This window comes from Hippoglossus hippoglossus, chromosome 17 (genome assembly GCF_009819705.1).
Source record: "Hippoglossus hippoglossus isolate fHipHip1 chromosome 17, fHipHip1.pri, whole genome shotgun sequence".
Taxonomy (NCBI): domain Eukaryota; kingdom Metazoa; phylum Chordata; class Actinopteri; order Pleuronectiformes; family Pleuronectidae; genus Hippoglossus; species Hippoglossus hippoglossus.
In genome coordinates this window covers 2,547,912-2,570,153 of record NC_047167.1, presented here as the reverse complement: position 1 = coordinate 2,570,153, position 22,242 = coordinate 2,547,912, and the positions used below count along the sequence as shown (strand labels likewise).

Sequence of the window (22,242 nt, the reverse complement as noted above, 5' to 3'; positions counted from 1 at the left end):
GTGTGAAATCAAACAAGGGGGAAAAGTTGACAAGTTCACAAACTGATTTAAATCCAGACCAAATGACCAACACGCATGAAAACACCCTCTGATTAAAATGTTCGCTTTGGGTCTCAGGTAAGGAGCTTAGTAAGTCATATTACATCTAACTAATACAGATTATAAAACATCTGCTTAGCCTCTTCTGTGTTGATCCAGATGAGGTCACGCGTCACAGTTATCATGTGCAACGCAGTTCCTTACACTTGGAGCGGTATAGAATTCCAACAGCTGCTGCTGAAAGAGCTGAGATTCTAACCAAGAAACAGGGTTTTAACCACATTGGCCTCCTGAAAACTTTAGCTCTGGTTTTAATGCCTTGCTTTTAGTCCTTGAGAGGCAGCGGTTTAGCCATAGAGTTTTAGACCTTTTGAGCCTTTATAAGCCTGAAATTCTCGGAGAACATCTTTTCTAGCTGTGTCAGAGTTCTGACAGAAAACCAAAGGTGAATTAATCAGTGATTTCTTCAGAGCTGCTGTGCTTTTACTGCCCCGCCTCAGGAGTCAGGCGTTTTTTTGAAAAACATTCCTTCAATTTCTTTTCTGTCAGATTTGGTTTTATTTGTGAACAAGAAGCTCCAGCAATTCCTAAATTGGAGACAAAGACCAATTGTCTCAACTCTGGTCTGGTGCTAGCATGAGTTGAGCAGATCAAATGACTGACAGAAAATAAATCAATTGAATAAAAAGTTGAATAATCATTTAAGTTATTTTACCAAGACACATTGAAAACCCTAGTTTAGTTTATTAGACAAAACAAGCAATTAGGGAGTTATCCCTCCATCCATACATCCTGATCCCAGTTATCATGTGGCGAAAGACTGGAGTTAAATATGGAATTATGATGAGGAATTTTCTAATATTCTGCTCGTAAATTATAAATCAGGTAAGAGATATTGCCATTTTTCGACAGCTATTAAGTTTTCTCTTCATGGCTTTTTACTTTCTGATTCTTGTTTTTTTCTTACCACTGGCCAGTTTGTTTATTTTATTTTTGGTATATTTCTCCCGAGCTTGCTTGCTGCTGTTGTGCTTCTGCCCTGGAGGTAACAAGCCCTAACAGGAACTTAATAAAACAGGAGGAGAAGCCAAGTCAAAGACCATTCCCCAGGGAGGACACAGAGCTGTGTCAAACCTCTGCCATTGATGTGTTGGTTAACAGCACCAGGAGTTGTTATTTCGCCTTTGCATCTATTAAAGGCAAACCCTATGTCTTTTAAACATGCAATGTAAAGATGGTAGCACTTTACAAATTAACACTTCGTATGGCTTCCTTTACACCTCCCTTCCTCTTCAAAGTGTGATATTACTGCCAGGAAATACATGAGGGAATGTTTCTTTCTTTCGGGCAGGAGAGAGGAGTGGATGTTATGTGTAAGCAGCTATTAGCCTATCCTCCCTTCCCCTTCTTTGTGTCCTCTTTCAGTTATCCTCTCTCTCCACAGAGGACACCAATAAAGAAGGCACAATACCCTCAGGAGGCTGCGATTCTTCTCTGACATGCCATCAGTCAGTCCACACACACACACACACACAAACACGCACACATGCACACAGAAAGAGAGAGATAGGGTGAATCAGATATAAAGGCGGGATAAAGAGCTGCTTTCACACACCTTTCTTTTCATTTCTGTATTCTGAGTAATGTCTTAAGAAAAATATGAGCACACACGCACACACACACACACACACACACACACACACGCACACACACACACACACACACACAATGGGAGCTGTCCATGTGTGTTTCTGCTGTGGTTTGACAGGTGGTTATATACATCTCTGCAACAGACTCAAAAATTAAATGAGATGATGGAAAAAGGTCAAAAAAGCAGTAAATGAGGAATAATTGAGGTCCTCAAAAAACAATCAAACATGATAATTAGAGCATGTTGTGGGTTGTTGGCACCCTCTAGTGTTACAGTGGGTGCACCAATTCATTGGTAAAGGGCCTCCCCCGGTCATCATCAGGTGTTAGTGCAGAGACCTCAAACTCAACAAGAACTCAACTGTTAAAACACTTGAAAGTACTCTGGATATAAAACGTGGTTCTATACAGGCCACTAAACTGACATAAACATTATTAAATTACTTATAAAAAAAACCTTGGACTAGCAACCTTCTAATAAACTGTTTAACGTGGTGGGAACAACATAAGAAAAGATCTAAATAAAATGCATTTGTAAAAAAGGGCAGACAGTAATTGTTATGTGGTGACAAGGTATTTACATTCACATCAGGTGAACAGTACAATTTTATCCATTTTATACAAAACTCCCAGTTAGGGGACAAATAAAGTCATTTTCATTCATTGTTTTTGGGGCCATGTGGGGGCAGAACAAATCCAGAACAAGTTAGCAGAACCAGGTATTCTCTTGGTCTAACGAACAGTTGTGTTTCAAGACACCGATATAATATTAATTCATTTTTAGCTCCGTTTTGGTCTCCACCACTACTCAAAATGGCTTTTTAGCACCTAAATGCACCACAATGCTCTGCCAAGCTTGTCTCTAGATCATATTTGGCTTATGTGTGTGTGTGTTGGTGTTTGTATATCCCTGTGTTGTAGGAGGAGCTTACCAAACAACAGAGCTACACACAGCAGAATAGCCATCAGGGCTCCGGTGCTGAGGCCCACAGGCAGGAAGATGGCCTCGGCTGAACAGGTCAGCAGAGAGCCCCCCATCTCACAGGAGCACACTCGGATGGTGAGGGTGGCTGTGCTGCTCTGAGCAGGGTAACCGCTGTCTTCGACCACGACAGGAAGAACGTAGACGTCCTGCAGCCGCCGCTGAAAGCCTGAGCGTCTGGTCACAATACCGGCAGTGTTGTCTGGAAGCCAACAGAGGATGATGTAACGTCACAACAATATCGTTGATATTTAGTGTTCACTGGCTGGCAGCCATCACACCACCTTCTGAGAAATCTGATTAAACCTGAAGGATTACACCCACAGAATGCTGAATGCACGGTGGCTGGAGTGTTTGCCCTGTAGGATATGGCTGGTGTTATTCTATATTTTTGACATTGTCTCAAAATTGGATGAAAAACCAAACCAACAATGTGTTTGTCCCTCAGTTCTTTCCCTACCCTGCCTGGAGTGTGTGTACAGGCAACCAAGCCTGTTGGTTTCTACTGAAGAAAACAGCCCCCAATCTATAATTAAATTTTTTTTAAATGTCTCAGTAATTATTTTAAAGTAGTTGGCCACTTTGGTTTTAAACAGGCATTACTCAAATGAACTATACACAAGAAAGAACTTCATTTGTTCCATGTGCTCATTTCAGAAGTTGATTAATCCATATTTGGTGCCCTAGTGAGTATTTGTGTGGACCTTAATCAAAATAAAAGTTTCTACACTGTTGTGTGTACATGCTAATGAAGAAACAGGTCACCAAGTAGAGCTGTGGCTCACTGATGTGTTTTTAATAGTTTTTGGCCAACACCGATGTTCTATTTTATAGAGGCATAAGTATATCAGTCTTATAATATATATGTAATACCTGTCAGCAGGAAACATTCATTGTTTGCTTGGCTCTGCCACCAGACTTATCCTTTAAGACAAATGCTACACAACACAGACAAACCCAGGAGGTAATGAAAGAATCATCATTGACCTTGTTTGCAGTAAACGTGTTGATTCTGTCATTTGTCTCAGAGGAGAATCTCAAAAGAAAAAGAAAAGAAACTGCATCATTTCAAACCTCAGCAGAGACTTCCTATAGTCTGTGCCTCAAAATAGTAATTCGATTTTTAGATGCACCACATGGCACGGGAGGAAGCTCTGCCACTTCAACCCTGTCTGCCAGAAATGATGTTTCTATACAACTGACCTGCAGCAGGAAATTTGTACAAAATATAATTAAGTTCAGAGGCAACATTTATTTTGGGTGGATGGTGTGCTATATTTATAAACAGCAGCAAGAGGTTTCATGAGGTAGTTAGGGTGGATGGTGGACATGCAGAGTGCACAACTGTCACACCAGAGACCAGGGCCTCCGGTCCTACGAAGCTCGTTCACTGCTTATCGGGATCAATCACCATGGTTACTTATACTGAACAGCTAACCTGCTCCAGATCAATTAAAGCTCCGCCCCCGGACCAATCAATTCCTTTGAAACATGATATCAGTGTTCTTAGAGGATCCCGTGGAGCTCAGGGCTCAGATTGTTAGAGGGTCTCTGAGGAGGACAAGGGTCTTTCAGAGACCCAATAAATCCTTTGAGCTACTCTGATGATTATCTTTATGAAAGATATAGATTCTCGTCAGAGGGAATGATAAACCTTTGTCAGCTGCTGGAGCCGAACATAACCAACCTGACACGTAGGAGCACTGTGCTCACAGTACAGGTCTTGTTAGTATTATCTCGTTCCCACAGGTTATTATGTCGTGGTCACAAAATATATATTTTTCCCAAATGTCACCGGGGGCTCAGTAACCTACACATTCACACAATTGGAGATTTTTAATGCAAAATACAACAGTAAATTAGAACTGATGCTACTCTTATGCAGTCATGCCAGTTCAAACTCTGACGTGTGTTTGTATAGGTTTAACTCAGTAAGCACATCATCTTTGAACAAAATCCAGTTAATAATTGTGTTTTTCTTTGAAACATAATTGGGAAAAGTAATTATCCTTATGTAAACAAAACATGGAGAGTTAAAATTATTTTTCAGTTGTTAAGTTTTTGTCCCAGACAATAGGTTTTCAGAGCCGAAGGTCAATGTATCCCAAAACTCTCACGCACTTACTTTCCACTGTGCTACTTCAGTGTCGGACGATGGCTTTCTCTGTAGCCACTCAGCCCAATGCCTTCCCAGCATGCACCACAGCCTCGCTATTTAGGCTAGAGCAGGACATTTAGATGTCAAGACATGCACCGAGAAAGTGAACTGAACAAAGTGTGGTTCAAAGTTTAGAGTCAAAGTGCTTGTTTAAAATATAATAACACTAAATAACACACTCTCGTTCCAGGAGATACAGGGAAACACGAGAGAGAAAATGTCCTTTAAAATAATTTGTATTTATTATGATTAAATGGTACTTTCTGAACATGATGATAGTACTGCAAAGATTTGTAAAAAGATTAAACAAAACCTTTTAACTGCTACCCACATAAATATTTTATTTTAGCGATTCCAATATTTGTGGTGCTGCTGATACAGTTTGAAGAAATTAAATCCAGTTTTCAAGGAAAATTGGAACGTGTTTCTCAATTGTAAGAATCAATCAATTAATCAATCAAATTTTATTTGTATAGCCCATATTCACAAATCACAGTTTGTCTCATAGGGCTTTAACAGGGTGTGACATCCTCTGCCCTTAACCCTCAACAAGTAAGGAAAAACTACTAAAAAACCCGTTTAACATGGTAAAAAGAACATAGAAACCTCAGAGAGAGCCACATGTGAGGGATCCCTCTCCCAGGACGGACAGAAGTGCAATAGATGTCAAGTGTAAAGGAGCACATCAGGTTCATAAAGGTTTTAGCAGCATTGATAAGGGTAAACATTTTGAAGCATAACTGAAGGTCAGTGAATTGGTGGATTAATGTCATTAATGGTCGAGTATCTGAGGAGAAATACTATGTGGAGAATGTGTCTTCAAATGTTCTACAGGGCAGAGACGACCAATAAGAAGAGGAAATGGGATCATTTATTACTTGAACAATTTATGTGAAATGTATTTTGATGAAAACTTTCAACACAAATAGGTTTGCAGCAGATGTGTGTGTGTGTGTGTGTGTGTGTGTGTGTGTGTGTGTGTGTGTGTGTGTGTGTGTGTGTGTGTGTGCGCGTGCGTGTGTGCGTGTGTGTGCATGTGTTTGTGTGTGTCAGGAAAGATCTGTTCTCCCCTCAGTGGACAGAGATGTAGCTTGACAAGGTAGAGACCATTAAGGCACCTTGTTCCTGTTACACACACACACACACCCACACACACACACACGCTCCAGTTCCCCTCTGTGGCTGCAGGCCTGTGTGTCCGACACTATCAGACGTGATGCTGACCGTATAGGTACAAATATACAAAAAATACAGCAGTGCGTGTTTGCTTGTTGTTGAGGTGTTGCAGAGGGACACAGGAAATGTCAGGGGAGAACTTGAGAGGTAAACACACTCTTCACTCAACAGGGAAGGAAATATATAAAATAACATGTTAAATAGCTGCAATGAAAACTCTGTTAAATGATTATTCAACCAGAAATAGATCTTATTTGATCCTTCAAGCTGACATTATGATTCTGTGAGTGGGAAGCGTGCAAAACCTGTAATCCTTGATGCTGCATCAGTGCCTCCTACTGGTTTGTTGTGACTCCTGCACATTAATGAACTGAACTCTGTGAAGCTAGTGACACTTCATTGGCAGGTGAGAATGAAAGTGTGTCACAGAGGAAGCACACATCCGTCTGCAATTAGCGGTGACACTGACTGCAGCACATATGGAACTTGGGGAAGCAATGGGATGTATTGATGAAAATGTGTAAAGTGAAGAAGGAGAGAGGTAAGGGGAATTACTGTGTGCACCTAATTCTGGGTCTCTGTGCCTACTGGTCCACAAAGTGTGAAGTGACACAGTCTGTTTGTTGTGGGAGGCTTATATGTTAGAAAACATTGTTTCACATTGACATTTGTCTTCCCATTCCTACACGAGAACCAGGTACATTCGAATTAAACTGGTCTCTGTGTCAGTTACTCTTGTTTGCAATAACCAACACAAATCACAACATCTGACCTCAACCCCCCTCGTCTGTGCCAACCACTTAGTGATTGACTGCCTACCCAGCCTGGGTCATTACCACATAGGACTGGCTGCAGAACGTCCATCCATTTAAACTGTTCCCAGGAAAACTGCAGACCAGGTAAGTGTCCGTATTAAAAAGAGAATTACTTTCCTTTGCTGATGTTGTCATACTCTGCCAAAACAGCTGGGCCAAGGTCGTAAGTATTTTCATCCAAATGTTTGTAAGGTCTACTCCAGGTTATCAACACTCTTTGGAGATGATTGTACAGAAAATGTAGCCCTCTAAATTACATGGCATTATTGTCTTTATATTATGTTAATGTGGAAACATTTTAAATGTCATGCAGGTACAGTAGACGGGTGGAAAAACTGTTTCATTGAAAGGAAGATGTTCTGCTAATCCTTATAATATCAGTAATGTCACTGTTACTACAACAATTGGTGTAGTATAGAATACGGGGCGGTAAATATACACTATCCATCTATACACTATATATCTATTTGAAATAAAACACTGTATTCTCAGTGGGAGCACCTTTTTAAAATATGACAATTTCGGGGGTTCTCTTATGTCAGTCAAGGTAACTGCATCTTAGGATAATTCTATGTTAAGTGGTTTCACTGCATCTAACTCTATATTGCTTGTGTGTTACCTAAAAAAAATATATATAAATACATATGAATGTACTAAACTGTAGATTTAGACGTTACTATTTGAGTTGATGAGGCAAACATTTGGCCAACAGTTGCTTATTTACATTTCCATCTGTTACGGAGCAAAATTAACATTCATTTGGAGTTTCTGATTTACTGGTAAATTTGAGTCCAACACTAAACATTTTTGTAGCTCTAGTTTTTGTTCTCTAAGTCCTGAGGGAAATACAGGGCTTTTTAGTAGTTATGTTATAATTTGTCCAGATGCTTATCACAAAAACTGCACAGTGGGGTTTAAGAATAGGAATAGTATAGCAATAGTATAGAAAAGGTGTGGGAATATGATTCTAAGTTAGCAAACCCTCTCACATTGTCATTTTATACTTGCTTCTTCCCTTTACTCACTTCCAAAATCTCGAACAGTGAAGTTTCGGTTGCGGAGCTCTTTGGGGCTCTTGAAGAAGAACCTCTGGCCGACAGGAGGAAGATCCTTGTCCACAGCACTGACAGTCTGGATCACCTGGTCAGAGAGCCGACAGAGGGAGAACAATGACTCAGGGAACCCTCGAGAGAAGAGCTGGCAGCTCGTACAAAGAAAATTGCTTGTTCAAGTCAGTTGGCTGGAAGGGAAAATGTCAGGAGGGAAAGTCTTTTCTCGTGTTATGTGACAAACCACTTGGCTAAAAATAATTTCTGTCCTCACTGGTGTTGTACGTAGCCATGGTTAATATTTAGCAGCTGAAAGTGTTTCGTACGCTATGACATGAGACAGACCGACAGAGGCAGCACAGTTCAGCTCACCTGTCCGATTCGGGAGTTCTCACACACAAAGGACTCTGAAGGAACAGCCAGCTCGGGAGGGAACTCGTTCACATCCAGGATGTTGACTGTCACCGACACTTTGGTGGACAGCAGTGGGTTGTCTGTGAGGTGGAGAGAAATCATATATGACTGTAGTGACACACACACACACTCATCGGCCACACTGACAGAAGTGTAATGTGAAACACTTATTCCTAAAGAAGCAACATTCAGGCTGAAGTAAGGAAACATCCACAGGTATCAATTATTAATACTTACTTATAACTTTTAATGGGTGCAAAATGAGTAAATCTTCTTCATAAGGACTATGTGGGTGTGTTTTTTACCTAAACTTCACTTTTCTTTAACTTGACAACATATATGTTAGTTTTTGTTCCTTGAGTGAAGTAACTCCTCTACTTCTGCATCCCGCTGTCTGTCTGGGCTTAGGTCCTTTTCCCTGTGTCCCTGGCCTCAGCCGTCACACAAGCAGCTCTGGGTCAAATGTGCACAGAGGCATTGACTCAGAGTGAATGGGCCTGATCCTACTGAAACTAAATAACAGCTGAGAGCTGCTGCTGCATCTGAACATGAAGTCAGAGCATCCCTGTATAAAGTTTAGCACACAGAACTTTATACTCACTTTTTATTCGAAATTCGTTCATTCATTCGGCTCATAGCACAAAGAAAGTCATTGATGGAAGTAACTGATAATTAATTAAAGGCAAACTGGTTTGAATAATCATTGTAATCATCAGAACACTTGTGGAAAGTTAAATAAAAGAGAATTCTATCCCTTGATTAATTTCGTCCTTTGATAAAAAAAAATGTCAATCTAACTTCTTTTATATTGGACATGATTTTGAGATGCCTAATCTTGATTCATAAAGAACACAAAAAAATGTGCTATGTTACATTTAAATCTTTCATGTAAAATAGACTGCATTTATACTGTGCTTTTCTATTAGTCGAAGCACTTTTGCATGAGCATTCAAACAGTGTGTCTAAACACAATGCTTTTTCTCACTCATTGACATAACAGCTTTCTGCTGGAAAAAACATCGTTTTTTATGTGACTCTTTAACATCCATCTGTCAATGTGAGCAGATCTCTGCATTAAAACAGGCTGTGTTCCTCACTCTCAGATACAAATATCACTGAAACATAAATATCAAACACAACTTACTGTTTATTGTTTGGCAGTAACACATGTATCAAACACTAATCTAATCAGAGAGATGCTGGATATGTCTGACATATTTTCAATAGCTTATACAGTCACAATAAGATACAAACTGTAGAGAAACTAGCACTTACTAGTAATATTATTCATCCAAACCCAAATCCTGTTGCAGTGTTGGCCACTAGATGGAGTCAGACACTAAACAAATACTTACATGGTGCTTTTTCTCTCTCTCTCTCTCTCTCTCTCTCTCTCTCTCTCTCTCTCTCTCTCTCTCTCTCTCTCTCTCGCTCTCTCTCTCTCTCTGTGTGTGTGTGTGTGTTTCACCCTCATCTCCAAACACCTGTCAGATAATCTTGTCCAGTCATTTTGGATCATCCTGTCATTTAACTTGCACAATCTTGTTGTGCCGTCGGCTGTGACGGATTCAGGGGATTTGTATTGTTGCTCACTCTAATGAGGAGGCTGGGTTGGCAGATCTGTGACTCGGCAGCCCATTGCCTCCTCAAGGAGCTTACAAGAGGGAATCATATGGTGACGGTGCACATGGAGTCAGGATGAGTTAAGCTGCTTGCTCGATTTGACTAAATTTAGTATCCACCACAGTCGATGCAGCTGCACTCAAACCAAATGTGTAGAAAACGGGGGGGGGGTTTGATTTTAAGAATCAAAATCACACTGGCCACCAATGAAAAGAGGTATTTAAGACATTCCATGGCTACTGTCAAGAAAAAAAACAGACTGAAAATACTATTAAAATCTAAAAACTGCATGCTTGCTCTGGATGCAGGACGTTTGTGTTTTTTAATACTTACTGACTTTGGTTGCCACCACATTGATCTTGTGCTGTACTGCTGTCTCTCTGTCCAGGTATTCATTCGTGGAAATAGTTCCCTCAACAGTGTCAATGTCAAAGCAGCTGTCAGACTCTGTGTCCCATTCCAGTGAGTACCTGCAGAGATGAGAGCAGTCCACATGAGAGGGGAACAGGGTAAAGTGGTGAGCTGGGTGCACCGCTGTCAAAGGAGCCGCAGACAAGCTCTCATGTAGCAGAGAAAACTTTTGTCACAGGAGAACCCATTAAAAAACAGAAATGTTTTTGCTGTTTTGACAGAGGCATTGAAAGAGAGACAGGAAACAGGGTTAGAGACCTGAGGAATGACGAGCAGTTTGTGGGGCCGGCCGGGAGTTGAAACCACGAGCAAATGGTAAATGGTCTGTATTTATATCGATCTCTTCTAGTCTTGATGACCACTCAAAGTGTTTTACTGTACAGTTTTACATCCACCCATTAACACACACATTCATACATTGTATCCATTTGCAGTACTTTTTCTATGAGGGGCAGTTCGCGGTTCAAGGACACTTCGGCCTGCAGATGGGGAAGACTGAGATTCGACCACCGTCCTTCTGGTGAGAGGACGACCGCTCTACCACCTCAACCCCAGGTCCACTACTCGCGAAACCCATGTGGCATGCATCCTGATGTTTCAGTTATCAGGTCGCGCCCTAAATAAACTGCGAAGTTGTAGCACCTCTGTATGAAGCAGTTAGATGATGGATATGTTAGAGACACTTGTAACTATAAACTACTTGCATTAACACAAGAACAACTGTATTCATTTTAAAGCCAGGGCTCATGTTTATCAAGTTCCTAACAATGACACCACAGACGTGTCACTTGAGTACCAACACAAGAGCACAAACGTTCTAAGAAATGTCCCTCAGGCCATTTCCTCCTTTGCTGGCTGAAAGAGTTTCTTTGGGGGGGGGGGGGTAATTTGTCCTCACTCTTGCTGAGGATTGAGGTCAGAGGATGTCGGACCTTGTTAAGCCCTATGAGACAAACTGTAATTTGTGAATGAGCTATTCAATTATGCAGTGATTGGTCCCTCTCTTCCCATCTGGAAAAAAAGAGAATTAATAAGGCCCCCGCACACCTCACATTAAGATCTTGTCATCCTCTTTGACCCTGTGGTGACTCTCAACAAATATATCAACACTGTCGCCAACGGTTGTTACTGTTCCTGTCTTTCAAAGACTTCAAGATTGTTTTTAATGCTTTAATCTCAATGAAAATGGATTATTGAAGTGGAGCGACTAGACTTTCTCAAATTGGAGGCTCCTCCAAATGTGGCTGACGAATGCATCCTTTCAGCCCCGACCACCAAGTGGATCCTACCCGGCCCAACATATCCCATGATTCATTGCGCTTCTGTAAGGAACTGTTTTTCAAAGACGTAATGGCGGCAGCAAGCGAGATGAGCGTGTCAGATACATTTATTTTTAAATGTACAAAATTAAACAGTTAATGGTACACAAGTTTAAAAAACAAATCTTTAAGACGTTATTAATCAACGTAATACGTTTTTTGTAGATAGATCTGTTTGTGGGCGACGGCTGTAAGGGCAGGACAAGCTGGTGATGCAATAAGAAGACGGGACCGTTTCTTTTCAGTTCAGCCGACGCGGTCTACGCAGCCGAACAGAATTCAGTGTAAGATTATTTTATTTGTTTCTAAAGTTTTAAATGGCCTCCATAAATGTACGTGTTGCACTGAGGACCTTCATGATCTCTGAGGCTTTTGACTGTCCTTATTTCGCTTTGTTTTTATTTATGGCACAGCACTTTGGTCAACTCTGATTGTTTTAAGTTTGCATTATAAATAAACTGGACTCGACTTGACAATTACAAGAGTGACATATTTCTTCTTTAGGGATCTGTCCAGTATTTTTCGTTAGGAAAAAGAAAAAAAACTATACTGTTCAGCGATAAACTTCAAAACTGGCCAGACAATCAATGCAAAACACAAAAACCCAACACCATAGGAAGTCTAATTAGCACATACATCAAGTACCTGGTACAATTACACAATATGCTCAGGTGAGCAGCATCAACCCTTTAAATCGAGCCACTGAGCAAAGAACAGAGCCCATGCTTCATCAAACATATCCTCCCTCCCAGCCACTCTATAAATAACCCACTCATTTTCAACAACTCTTTTCATTCTTTAAAGGGGGACTAGGAGGCAAATTTCCAGAAGCACACAGTTATCCTGCATCCTGCTGACAGAGCTAAAATGCACCATGGTACAAGTCCAAAGAAACATACCATGAGATTTTTGACCAAGAAGATAATTATTCCACATAACATATGGACTACAGTTCCCACCTTCCTGCTACATCTCCAACACATATCAAAATGTCTCTCTCTCTTTCTCTCTAACTTGGAGGGAATCCAGTACGATCTATTTCAAATTGAGTAATGAGTGAGAACACCATAATATGAAGAGTTCTTTTAACTTTACTTTTGGAATCTCCTGATCCAGGTCCTTTCCTCAGCTCAGTTCCTGAATCCCAGTTGTACCTTGAAACAAATCAGAATCTAAATAATAGAAATCTCCATAATTCTGAGTTACTTAAATAATACATATTATAAATTATTTTCTGTCCCTGAACGCATCCTGAGCAAACACAGAAGACTGTCTCTCACTGTCCGTCTGTTGACAAAAACAATATCACCACATGATCCCTTTAACTGTCCTCGATTTAGACTCTGTGCTCTAACAGCAGGGTGATTATCATCTCAATCACAGGATCACATCTAACCAAATACACTAGAGCTCTGAGACTAACTACACATGTGTGCTGTTAAATTATTGGTCACAGTTATCCATTTTTAAAGATGCCTTACAGCAGCTCATGTTAAATTCATACTTGTGAAATCGAAACTATTGACTTAGTAGAACAATAACATTCGTGGAAGGATTGACAACCCTCCAAAATTGTCCGGACGTTAAACGCTGGCATCCTTGATCAGTACAGTCACAAAGATTATTGTATCAGGCTGTGGATAAACACTGTTAAATATTAACACCAAATCAGCATCAAACTATCTTTGTGTTGCCATGCAGTGCAGGGTGCTGTTAATATTATTCCCACAAAATAATGAGGAGTTTACTACCTGACAGCGCTGCTGCTGGCATCCAGGTCGTGGGCGGTTACTGAGCCAATGATGGTTCCTGGAGGAGTGTCCTCATACACATCCATGGAGTAATACGGCTTGGTGAAGACAGGAGGCTCCTCCATGTCCAGGACGGTCACCTTCACCGTCGCAGAGTCCTTGAAGGGCCCTAGGTGGAGAAAACGGGGGTCCAGTTGTGCGTTGGATGCCTCGACCTTGAAAATGTACGATTTTTTGGTTTCATAGTCGAGGGTCTGCAGAAACACAAGAAGAAAAGAAATGGGTGGACAGGGAGAGATCAAGTATTATTATTGTAATATAGCTCAGACTAGTATTCTTATTACCATGTGTACTAGTTAAATTATACATTTTTGTCCACAAAAATAAAAACAACCCTTGTTTTCAAGAATAACTTCTAAAAATTGTTTTTAAAGTTTTTGTTTTTATCTTCCTAATCAAGGTTATTCTACCAATAATTTATTCCCAAACTTTTAACAAGTTAATAAATCAACATTTACAGAGTTTTTCAATCAATTTCCTACAGACAGAATACGTCTGTATTTTGAAACAGCAAACATCTCAGCTCACTGCAAAAGAATACAAAAGAAGATATTTGAAAGTCCATAGTAAGAATCTAGCAGTGAACAGTGAGAATATCTGTTGCTGTCAAAAGTGACTGCAAATAAACTTAAACAGCAGCTGTTTCCATAGTTTCCAATGAGGTGGCACATACAGGAACTTGTCTCAAGCAGTGTTTTGACTGAATGCTAACATGTCTTTTTGAATCTAAAAATCACTGATGAAAACAAAATACTGTGAAGAAAAAAAAGTCTTTCTTTGAGCTGCTCACTGCACAATTACCCACATCCAAATAAATTAGGTATGAGCATAACAAGTTAATTTAGATGGTGATCTTCAAGATGTGTCCTTTGAGGTGAGATTCACTATCACAGCTGATGCTAAGGAAGACTAAACCTTTCACGGTACAATTACACGATAAGCTTCTCATTATCTTCACACAATTAAAAGATAATATCTCCTTTTTTTCTTTTTGTGAACGCAGTGTGCTTCCATATGTAATGAAATAATAATGACACACCTCTCGTAACATTTAGCAGGCACCTTGCCACCACTTTATCTGCAGTCCAACAGATGAGTTGCTATCTAATCCAGGTTCACAGTATTTACCTTCACTCTCCTATTGATTTGCATCTACTAGCTAATTGCATCTAGCTCCCGTTACAGGCCCTGCACTGCTATGGACTGACACCTCTGTGGAAAAAAGAATAGTTCAGAAACACTTGAGACACCCGATGTGGGCCGACCTCACTGTTGAGCACTCAGTCAGCAGCCGTAACCGTGACTGACCTCTGTCACACTCGTCTTCACATCCACACACAGAGGCTGTGTTCATCTTCTTCATTGGTTCTAGATACAGTCTACCATATACTGTGTTCTAGTGCTGTTCCGATTTTCAATTGTACACTTTTACCGACTTTAAAGTGAACTACAAAACAGTCACAAGGCAAATCAAAATGATGTCTGCAGCAGCTGTAGCCCACATAGATTGAGTTAGAACAACGTAAATTGCAGCCTGTCAAGAGCTGTCAGAGCTGCAGAAGAAGAAGAAACTCCATTAGACATGACAAAGAGAGACAGTTATAGGTTCATAGTCATGTTTGTGTCAACGCACTTAGAAATGTACAGGCTGTACATTTAATGTGGCCACCTGGCTGCTACTATTAAATAAACTAGTTTCACTAACCCAACACTTAAGCTGCTAACACAAGCTGCTAGTTAACCTTCTTGAGTGTCTGGTGAGGAGGGTACTACCCAGACATCTCCTCTGCATAAGCAGCAGGATTTCCGAAACAGACCATTGAAGTCTGTATTGGGACCACATTTGAGAGACTTGGTGATATATTACATTGATAAGTTTACATTAATGAAAGACTAGCACATGAGCTGTAAAAGCTATTTTCATGTATTTTTCCAAGATTATCTATCAGTGTTACATTAAAGTACTAGAAATGTATCAACATCTGTCTGCACTTACCCCCTAGAGAATTCTATTGAGAAAACACCATATAGTGAGTGACAATGTAAAGACACACACACACACACACAAACACACAAACATACACACACACACACACACACACACACAAACATACACACACACACACACACACACACACACACAGAGCTCAATATATTCCCTTTCATTTCGAGAATGATGCCGTGATGCCCTGCCATATTGTTGCATAGCAACCATGACTGCATCTTTATACATTAAGTCCTCATAGTAGGGACTTCAAAGAGCAGCATGCTTGGGTACCGATGTCCAATCACTCCGATAAATGCACCACTAACTGATTGATTTGGACACAGAGGGGTCGATTTCCATTCTTCCCCCACACCTATCTGTTTGTGAACGCACAGGAGAGCGATGCAGGAGACAGACACTTTGATATGGAAATGTAGCCGCAAACTGTACCAAGACAAATTCATATTCATATCAAACTCAGTTTGTCTCAGGATGCTGAAGCCAATTCACATTCCATCGCTCAACTCTTGCTGTCTACCGTATGAAAATAAAACCACTTGGGTGTTTTGGCTCTTCCAGAACTCTACGATTCTTTAAGTGGAAGAGGAGACTTGAAGACCAGCAATGCAACAAATGCTGCAGAGGAGGTGCTTCAAAGCTGAGAGAAAAGCGTCTTTCAACACACTCAGAGATCCAAACATGTGAACATAATCTCCAACCCACACAAACACACATTTAACTCCTTTGCTTTTATCCATGCACTCCCGCTGACCTTGTGGGAAACAAATATACTGTTGTTTCCCACGAATATCCCTCCCTTGATAGATAGTGTTGAGATGACATACATGTGTGGATGTGCCTCCTAGCGAGTACATGTGTGTGGAAACCCTGAGCATCTTTGTGAACACAACAAAAGAGAAAATAATTCAAAAGAAAGTCAATATATAACGGCATTTATACCTTCACATATTCAAACAGCCTGAAAAGTGTTTTCAAGCTGTTGGCGTTGAACCACTCAACATCGAGTGTAAGAAATGTAACAAATTCATTTCATCGCTTTATGTTGTGTTTTCCTTGTTTATAAATGTAATGACATTAAAAAAAAGGCTCAAACTTGCAGGTGGTTTGTGAGCTAACACACAGCACATACTAACATGAGCCGTTTTCAGACGAAGAATTGGGTCCGGACTTTCTCCACAGTTTACTTTTCACACATGCACAACGCAGGTCCTCTGCTCAGACACCTTCAGAACAGCAACAAATCCTCCGCAGAATTCAGGTGAGGGGTGGAGCAGCCGGGTGCAGCAGGCAGAAGCGTGAAGTAACGTATCAATTCTGCTGTGGAGATCATGTTATTCTGTTTACAGCACATCCACAAACAGTCTTGAGTATGGCACTGCTTTTTCATCCTGAGATATTTAGATTCTTCTTATTTATTTGTTTTTTTGGGATCTGTTGCGTTTGAGAACTTATTTTGAGCTTGAATTCAGTATTGAGCTAGTTTGGAACAGGTTAGCAGACTGCTAATTTAGTTAAGCAATAACAAATAGTTGTCCAGAGGACCATTTCTTTATATAGATATATTTATGTGGCTTTCTTGTCTTAGAGTAAGATTTTCTAATGTTCTTTTCTTCCACTTTAAAAGCTGAAGTGACTTAACACTGTTAAGTGACTTGTCAAACACTGTATTATTGTAATTTTGTACATACGTGATGTAGTCACATGATAAGTCACACGACAAATTTGACTTGGCTTTCTGTGCTCACACTAATTTCTGATAAATAACCTGTCCTCGACAACATTGACAGAAAGAGAGAAGGACAAAACAACTTTCCAAAATCTAATTTTTTTGTAGTAAATGATATCTGTGACCTGCTGAAGTCATGAAACCATGAACAATAACTACTCCTACAAAATCAATTTAAAATCATATTACTGATGGTTAAAAATGGTGGATTTCAGGGAGAATTGGACACGGCACACAAGCTGACGACTGATGTAGCAGGCTGCCTTTGTGGAGAATGAATACTATTGAAAGGCAGAAACACCTGATGACACAATGGTACATAATTGACGATGTGTGTTTCTAACATCATGTCCTTTGTTTCTGATTCTGATGGTTCAACAGAGGCCACGGATCAACAATTATCTTACACAACATACATACATTTTTTGGATCGTCTGTCCTGCTCTGATGTGGTTCACCTGTGCCCAGTTATCCCTGCCTCTCTTGTGTATTTAGTCTCTGTGCTGCACAGTCTTCTTTGTCAGCACGTCTATTGTTTCCTGTCCATGTTCCTGAGTTTCTCCTCTGTTTTGCTGCATGACTTTTGGATATCCTGAGTTTCTTTGTGCCTTCGTTCGTTCCTTATTAAATATTCTTTGTGCACCTACCTACCCTATCTGACGTCTGCTTTTTGGGGTACAATAAACTACAGCAATTCCCAACTAAAATAGAGAATGTGAATTTGCAGAGCAACAAGCCAGAGTTTGCCAAAATGCAGAGCGCTTTTCCACTTTCACTGATTAGTAAGAAGTGAGGACTTGGCCAATAGTGATTCAGAAACTGTGAACAAAGTGCAGCAACTGCTGAATCAGCATCACTTAAGAAATGAACCTGATGAATAAGTGATTGTGTTCGGTCCCTGTCACCTGACCTACAGTGCAACACCTCCGCATAACAGGGACGAGACCTGCATCAAAAGGAGGAGAGGTGAGCGAGAGGAGGGCAAAACAAGTTCTCACGTCAATGAAATTCTCAAATAGCCGAGCTACAGAGGAATTAAGTGTCTCCTAACTGACCTGAATTTGTCTAGTGTCCACCAGCAAGATGATTACAAAAAGGAAGGGAGAGTTAAAACCTCTCCTGGATCAATAAAGTTCACTGTGTTTCATCGGGCTGACACACAGACTTGTAGGGTTAAGTGAGGGGGAAAAGAAGTGGGCTGATTGGCAGCAAGGGAGCCTGGGAGGATTAAAGTGATTGGCGTCGTGCCACAGACAGTAGAAAGGAACACAGAGTGGAGAGAGGAGAGATTAGGGTATGATAAAGCTGTAATATGCTACTTTCCCCATCACAATAATTATATCAGTGTGTCTGCAACCTGTGGGACCTGGTCTCAATTTTCTCCGAATTGTCTGAAGCTCTCTTTTCAGCGGCTTCACAATGTGCCCTCTGCATGGTGCATGGATATGGCCGTTCTTTAACAGAAACATCTCAACAACAAATAGAGGGAGTGAATTTGCTCTGTTTATTGCCTGCCTCTTAACAACCGATGTGGTTTTCGAGATTCTATCCAATCTTAACCCTAAAAACACAATTTGGTTTTACGATCACAAGTGGGTAACAGGAGACACATTCATGACGCATATTGGCAAATGAGAGCTAATGTACTTCAAGGCGCACGCTACTTCCAGGTCTGAACTGATGCCATCCATTTGCAGTGAGATCACTGGAGGCAGATGTGGAGACACATTCTAATGCACAACCGTGAGCTGAAGAACTTGCGCTCGCATCAGTTGAGAGGCATGGTAATACCAGGTGTAGACCGGTCCTCTGACTTACTTATAAAATCCCTAAATGCCAAACTGTGTTCTCAGGTAATAGCACATCACACCTACAGCTAGAAAGAGAGATTATTTTTAGTTTATTCCATTTCTTTCTTACATGAGTCATACTTCATTGAAATGTACATGTATAGAAGGAAATTATAGATTGGGTTGACATTGAAGACATTTTTTCTCTGTGTGTGGCAGGAGATAACATTCAGTGTGATGTGGATGAAGATGTATTGTCATATGCAGAGAACAGGATTGACATGTGCAAACTACTGTATATAGGGAAAAGATCGCTATTTTGTATATTTCTTGATTGTAATGTATTTCTGAGTAATTGATTGTATTTTATATTTCTTTTCTAAAGATATGGGAACAAATTGCAAGATAAAGTAAAACCCACAGGAGAATACTGTTGCTTTGATGATTTGTTGCTTTATCATACATTCTTTTAAATTATGCATTACGATCGTTAATGTAGTTTTTTCAAAACAGTAAAACATTGTTTTCTGTATAATTACCAAAGTCAGTCATGACTCTTATTGTGATGGGGCTTATGTTTCATAAGCAGCTTGGCTTGAATAAATTGTGGATGTAAGTAGAGGAGAGAGACAAATATGTATTTTGTCATTCTCCGAGTTGTGTATTTTGTTCATTGTGCATTCAGAGACAAACCTATGGTGGATAGCACATGCTTTATGGCAGCATGAGTCAGTTAACTGATATGCTCAGATTCGTGTTTTAAAAGCAAAATCTATGAAGAGTTGTAGGAAGAGTTTTGAAAAAGTGGAAGTGGTATTAGGGAAAGTCAAGACCCAGAGGCATTCCCAGATCAGATGGGATATGTAGTCCCTCCAGTAAGTTCTGGGTCTACCCCTTGGTTCTCCTAACGATTAGGCATGCCCAGTAAACCAATGGAAGGTGCTAGAGAGGCATCCTGATGAGAAGCCTGAACCACCTAGAGAAATGGCTCTACTCTGACTTTTTCTCCTGACGTCCAAACTCCTCACCCTATCTCTTAGGCTGAGTCAAGCTACCCCACGGGAAAAACTCAGTCTGGCCTCTTTTCTTTACGATCTCGTTCTTCCGAAACATGTAAGACTGCAGAAAACAATGCTAAACATCAAGCTAACAGGTCTCTCGCCTCACTGAAGTCACTTTTAACAGTGACTAACCTTTTCCTTTTGAATCAGTTCAAGTTCCTAGGTTTTATGTGCACTGGATTTTTTTATAACACCTCACTTTTTGCCGCCATTACTTCTTTGAAAAACAGTTATTCACTGAAGTGCAATGAATCATGGGATATGGTGGGCCGGGAAGGATCAAAGTGACCCCAAAGAACACTGATGCGTGCACTATGCCTACAGGACATAACAAATAAATGATCATGTTAACTTGATGTTTACCCACTTGTCTCCATTAACTTAGGAAAAGTCATCAAATCTGAAGCAAAAACCCCACCACAAAACAAAGACTTCTCTCATGCGGGTCATAAACAAACTACACCATTGTAAATATCAGGGATGTACGGTAAAACAGACTGTTTAAAATCCGTCTGTGAAAACGCTCACAAATATAAACCTTTCTCTATTCTCACAATAATTCCGATACTTTTGATAAGGAGGGGTAGAGTCAACAGAGCAAGCTGCTCTGTCTCTTGTCTTCTGGACCATTTTTTGTCCTGTCAACACCGCAAGCACAATGCATGATGGTATATATTGCTCGGTTAGTGACCATCGATAGTACACTACTTTTCTCGATGGACTGTGGGACACAATGAGTTCACTATGTAGGGTATTTAAAAAAAATCATTCCAACTAAACTTGAGGACTGAGCGCAAGTAAACCAGTAGCTAGGGTTCATCACCCTGTTGTGTCCCCCGGGAAAGACTTTGTCATCCGTGCTACTCGCAGCAAGCCTGTTTGATTGTATTGATTTATAGTATTTGCAGCATATGTGTTGTCTTTGCATTTTTCAGTGCAATTGTGTTTTTTTGCTAAATATGTCTTATATCACTACGGCACTTTAATTCACCACACCTGTAGAGTGTTCTTGTCTGTATCTTTCTTTCTTCATAAAACATTTGCAGAGCTTTTGTTTGAAAGATATTTAAAAACCTGCACCCATAGTTTTGCTTACTGAAGAACTGAACTTTAACTTTAACTGCCACCAGCTGTCTACCACCTTAACAGTATGAAATCAATAGCAAGCCATCAATCAATCAAGCAAATATTTTATTCATAAAATATTGTGTTTTTTCTACCAGTCTTCTTTCCTCTAGTGTTTTATATGTTTTCTTTGTGTATAAGGTTTGCAAATTAAAAAAATCCTTTGGTAAAGAGTGCTCCTCTCTTCCACAGAAAACACTGCTCCTTAAGCCTCGTCAGCAGTCGCACACCTGGCTGCCTAGTCTGGCACGCCACTAACAAAGCCATGTGAAGCGAGAGCGGAGACCGACATGTCCTACAAGCACTGGAATGGTGTAGAACAATACAGTGGGCCAGCTGGCCAATTAGAGAAGACTGGGCTTTAATAGGAGGGGTCCTTAAAGGGACAGGAGCAAAAACCCAGCATTTCAGACAGAGGCTGAAAAGAGGATCTGCTGCAATAGACAGAATGTGGAAAGTGATGGGTTTTCTGAGCAATAGAGCCTCTTTTCAAGTAATAACCAAAATTAAAATTATTAACCTGAATATCTCCTTTAAAAAGAAATTTCAAAATAAGAAGTTCATTCTCCTCTTGTGCTTCTGATCCTATTGAAAGTGAGGGATTGGATAACCTCTGGAACGTGATCTAAACCAGGGCCAGCATTAAAACAATAACTGATTAAGATGATCCTCTGGTGCCATTTATCCTCATCTGTGATACGTGACATGAAGTAAACGTATACTTCAGACCTTGTTCTACTCTAAGTGCGCAATTCAAATCTCTGCTTTTAAATTCAGGAACTGTTTCATACGGGTGACTCAGCTTCTTTGAATGCACGACAACTGCATGAAAAAATGGAGCTGTAACAAAATGTTAGCACTGAAAGCCACTGATTTATGGCCTTTCTTATTTCTAAAATAAGAGTCATAGCTGGGAAAGTTTTGTGCTCAGTAAGAGGCTGTCATGACTGTTGAAATTTAGACGACAGTCTGAAATAAGCCCTGTGATGTTAAACTTTTGATGTGATATGACACGGGTGCTGTGTGCTCCTGAGTGTCTTTTCTCTGCATGCAGATGTTTATGGGAGTGTGACATGAGGTGGTAT

General features: G+C 40.4%; 1 protein-coding gene across 4 annotated transcripts in view; it reads right to left on the bottom strand.

Annotated features, from left to right (window-relative positions):
* LOC117778665 (cadherin-12-like) overlaps positions 1-22,242 on the bottom strand; it is an 81,832-nt gene that overhangs the window by 4,881 nt on the left and 54,709 nt on the right. For 2 of the 4 annotated variants that reach the window (XM_034614396.1, XM_034614397.1), the window contains exons 8-12: positions 13,388-13,641; positions 10,240-10,376; positions 8,242-8,363; positions 7,846-7,960; positions 2,622-2,873 (exon numbers count right to left, since the gene is read on the bottom strand). In XM_034614396.1, coding sequence (XP_034470287.1) covers positions 2,622-2,873; positions 7,846-7,960; positions 8,242-8,363; positions 10,240-10,376; positions 13,388-13,641 — 880 coding nt within the window. Of the gene's footprint in view, positions 1-948; positions 1,534-2,621; positions 2,874-7,845; positions 7,961-8,241; positions 8,364-10,239; positions 10,377-13,387; positions 13,642-22,242 lie in introns of those variants that run through there. The other 2 variants (XM_034614398.1, XM_034614400.1) reach the window with 2 other exon arrangements.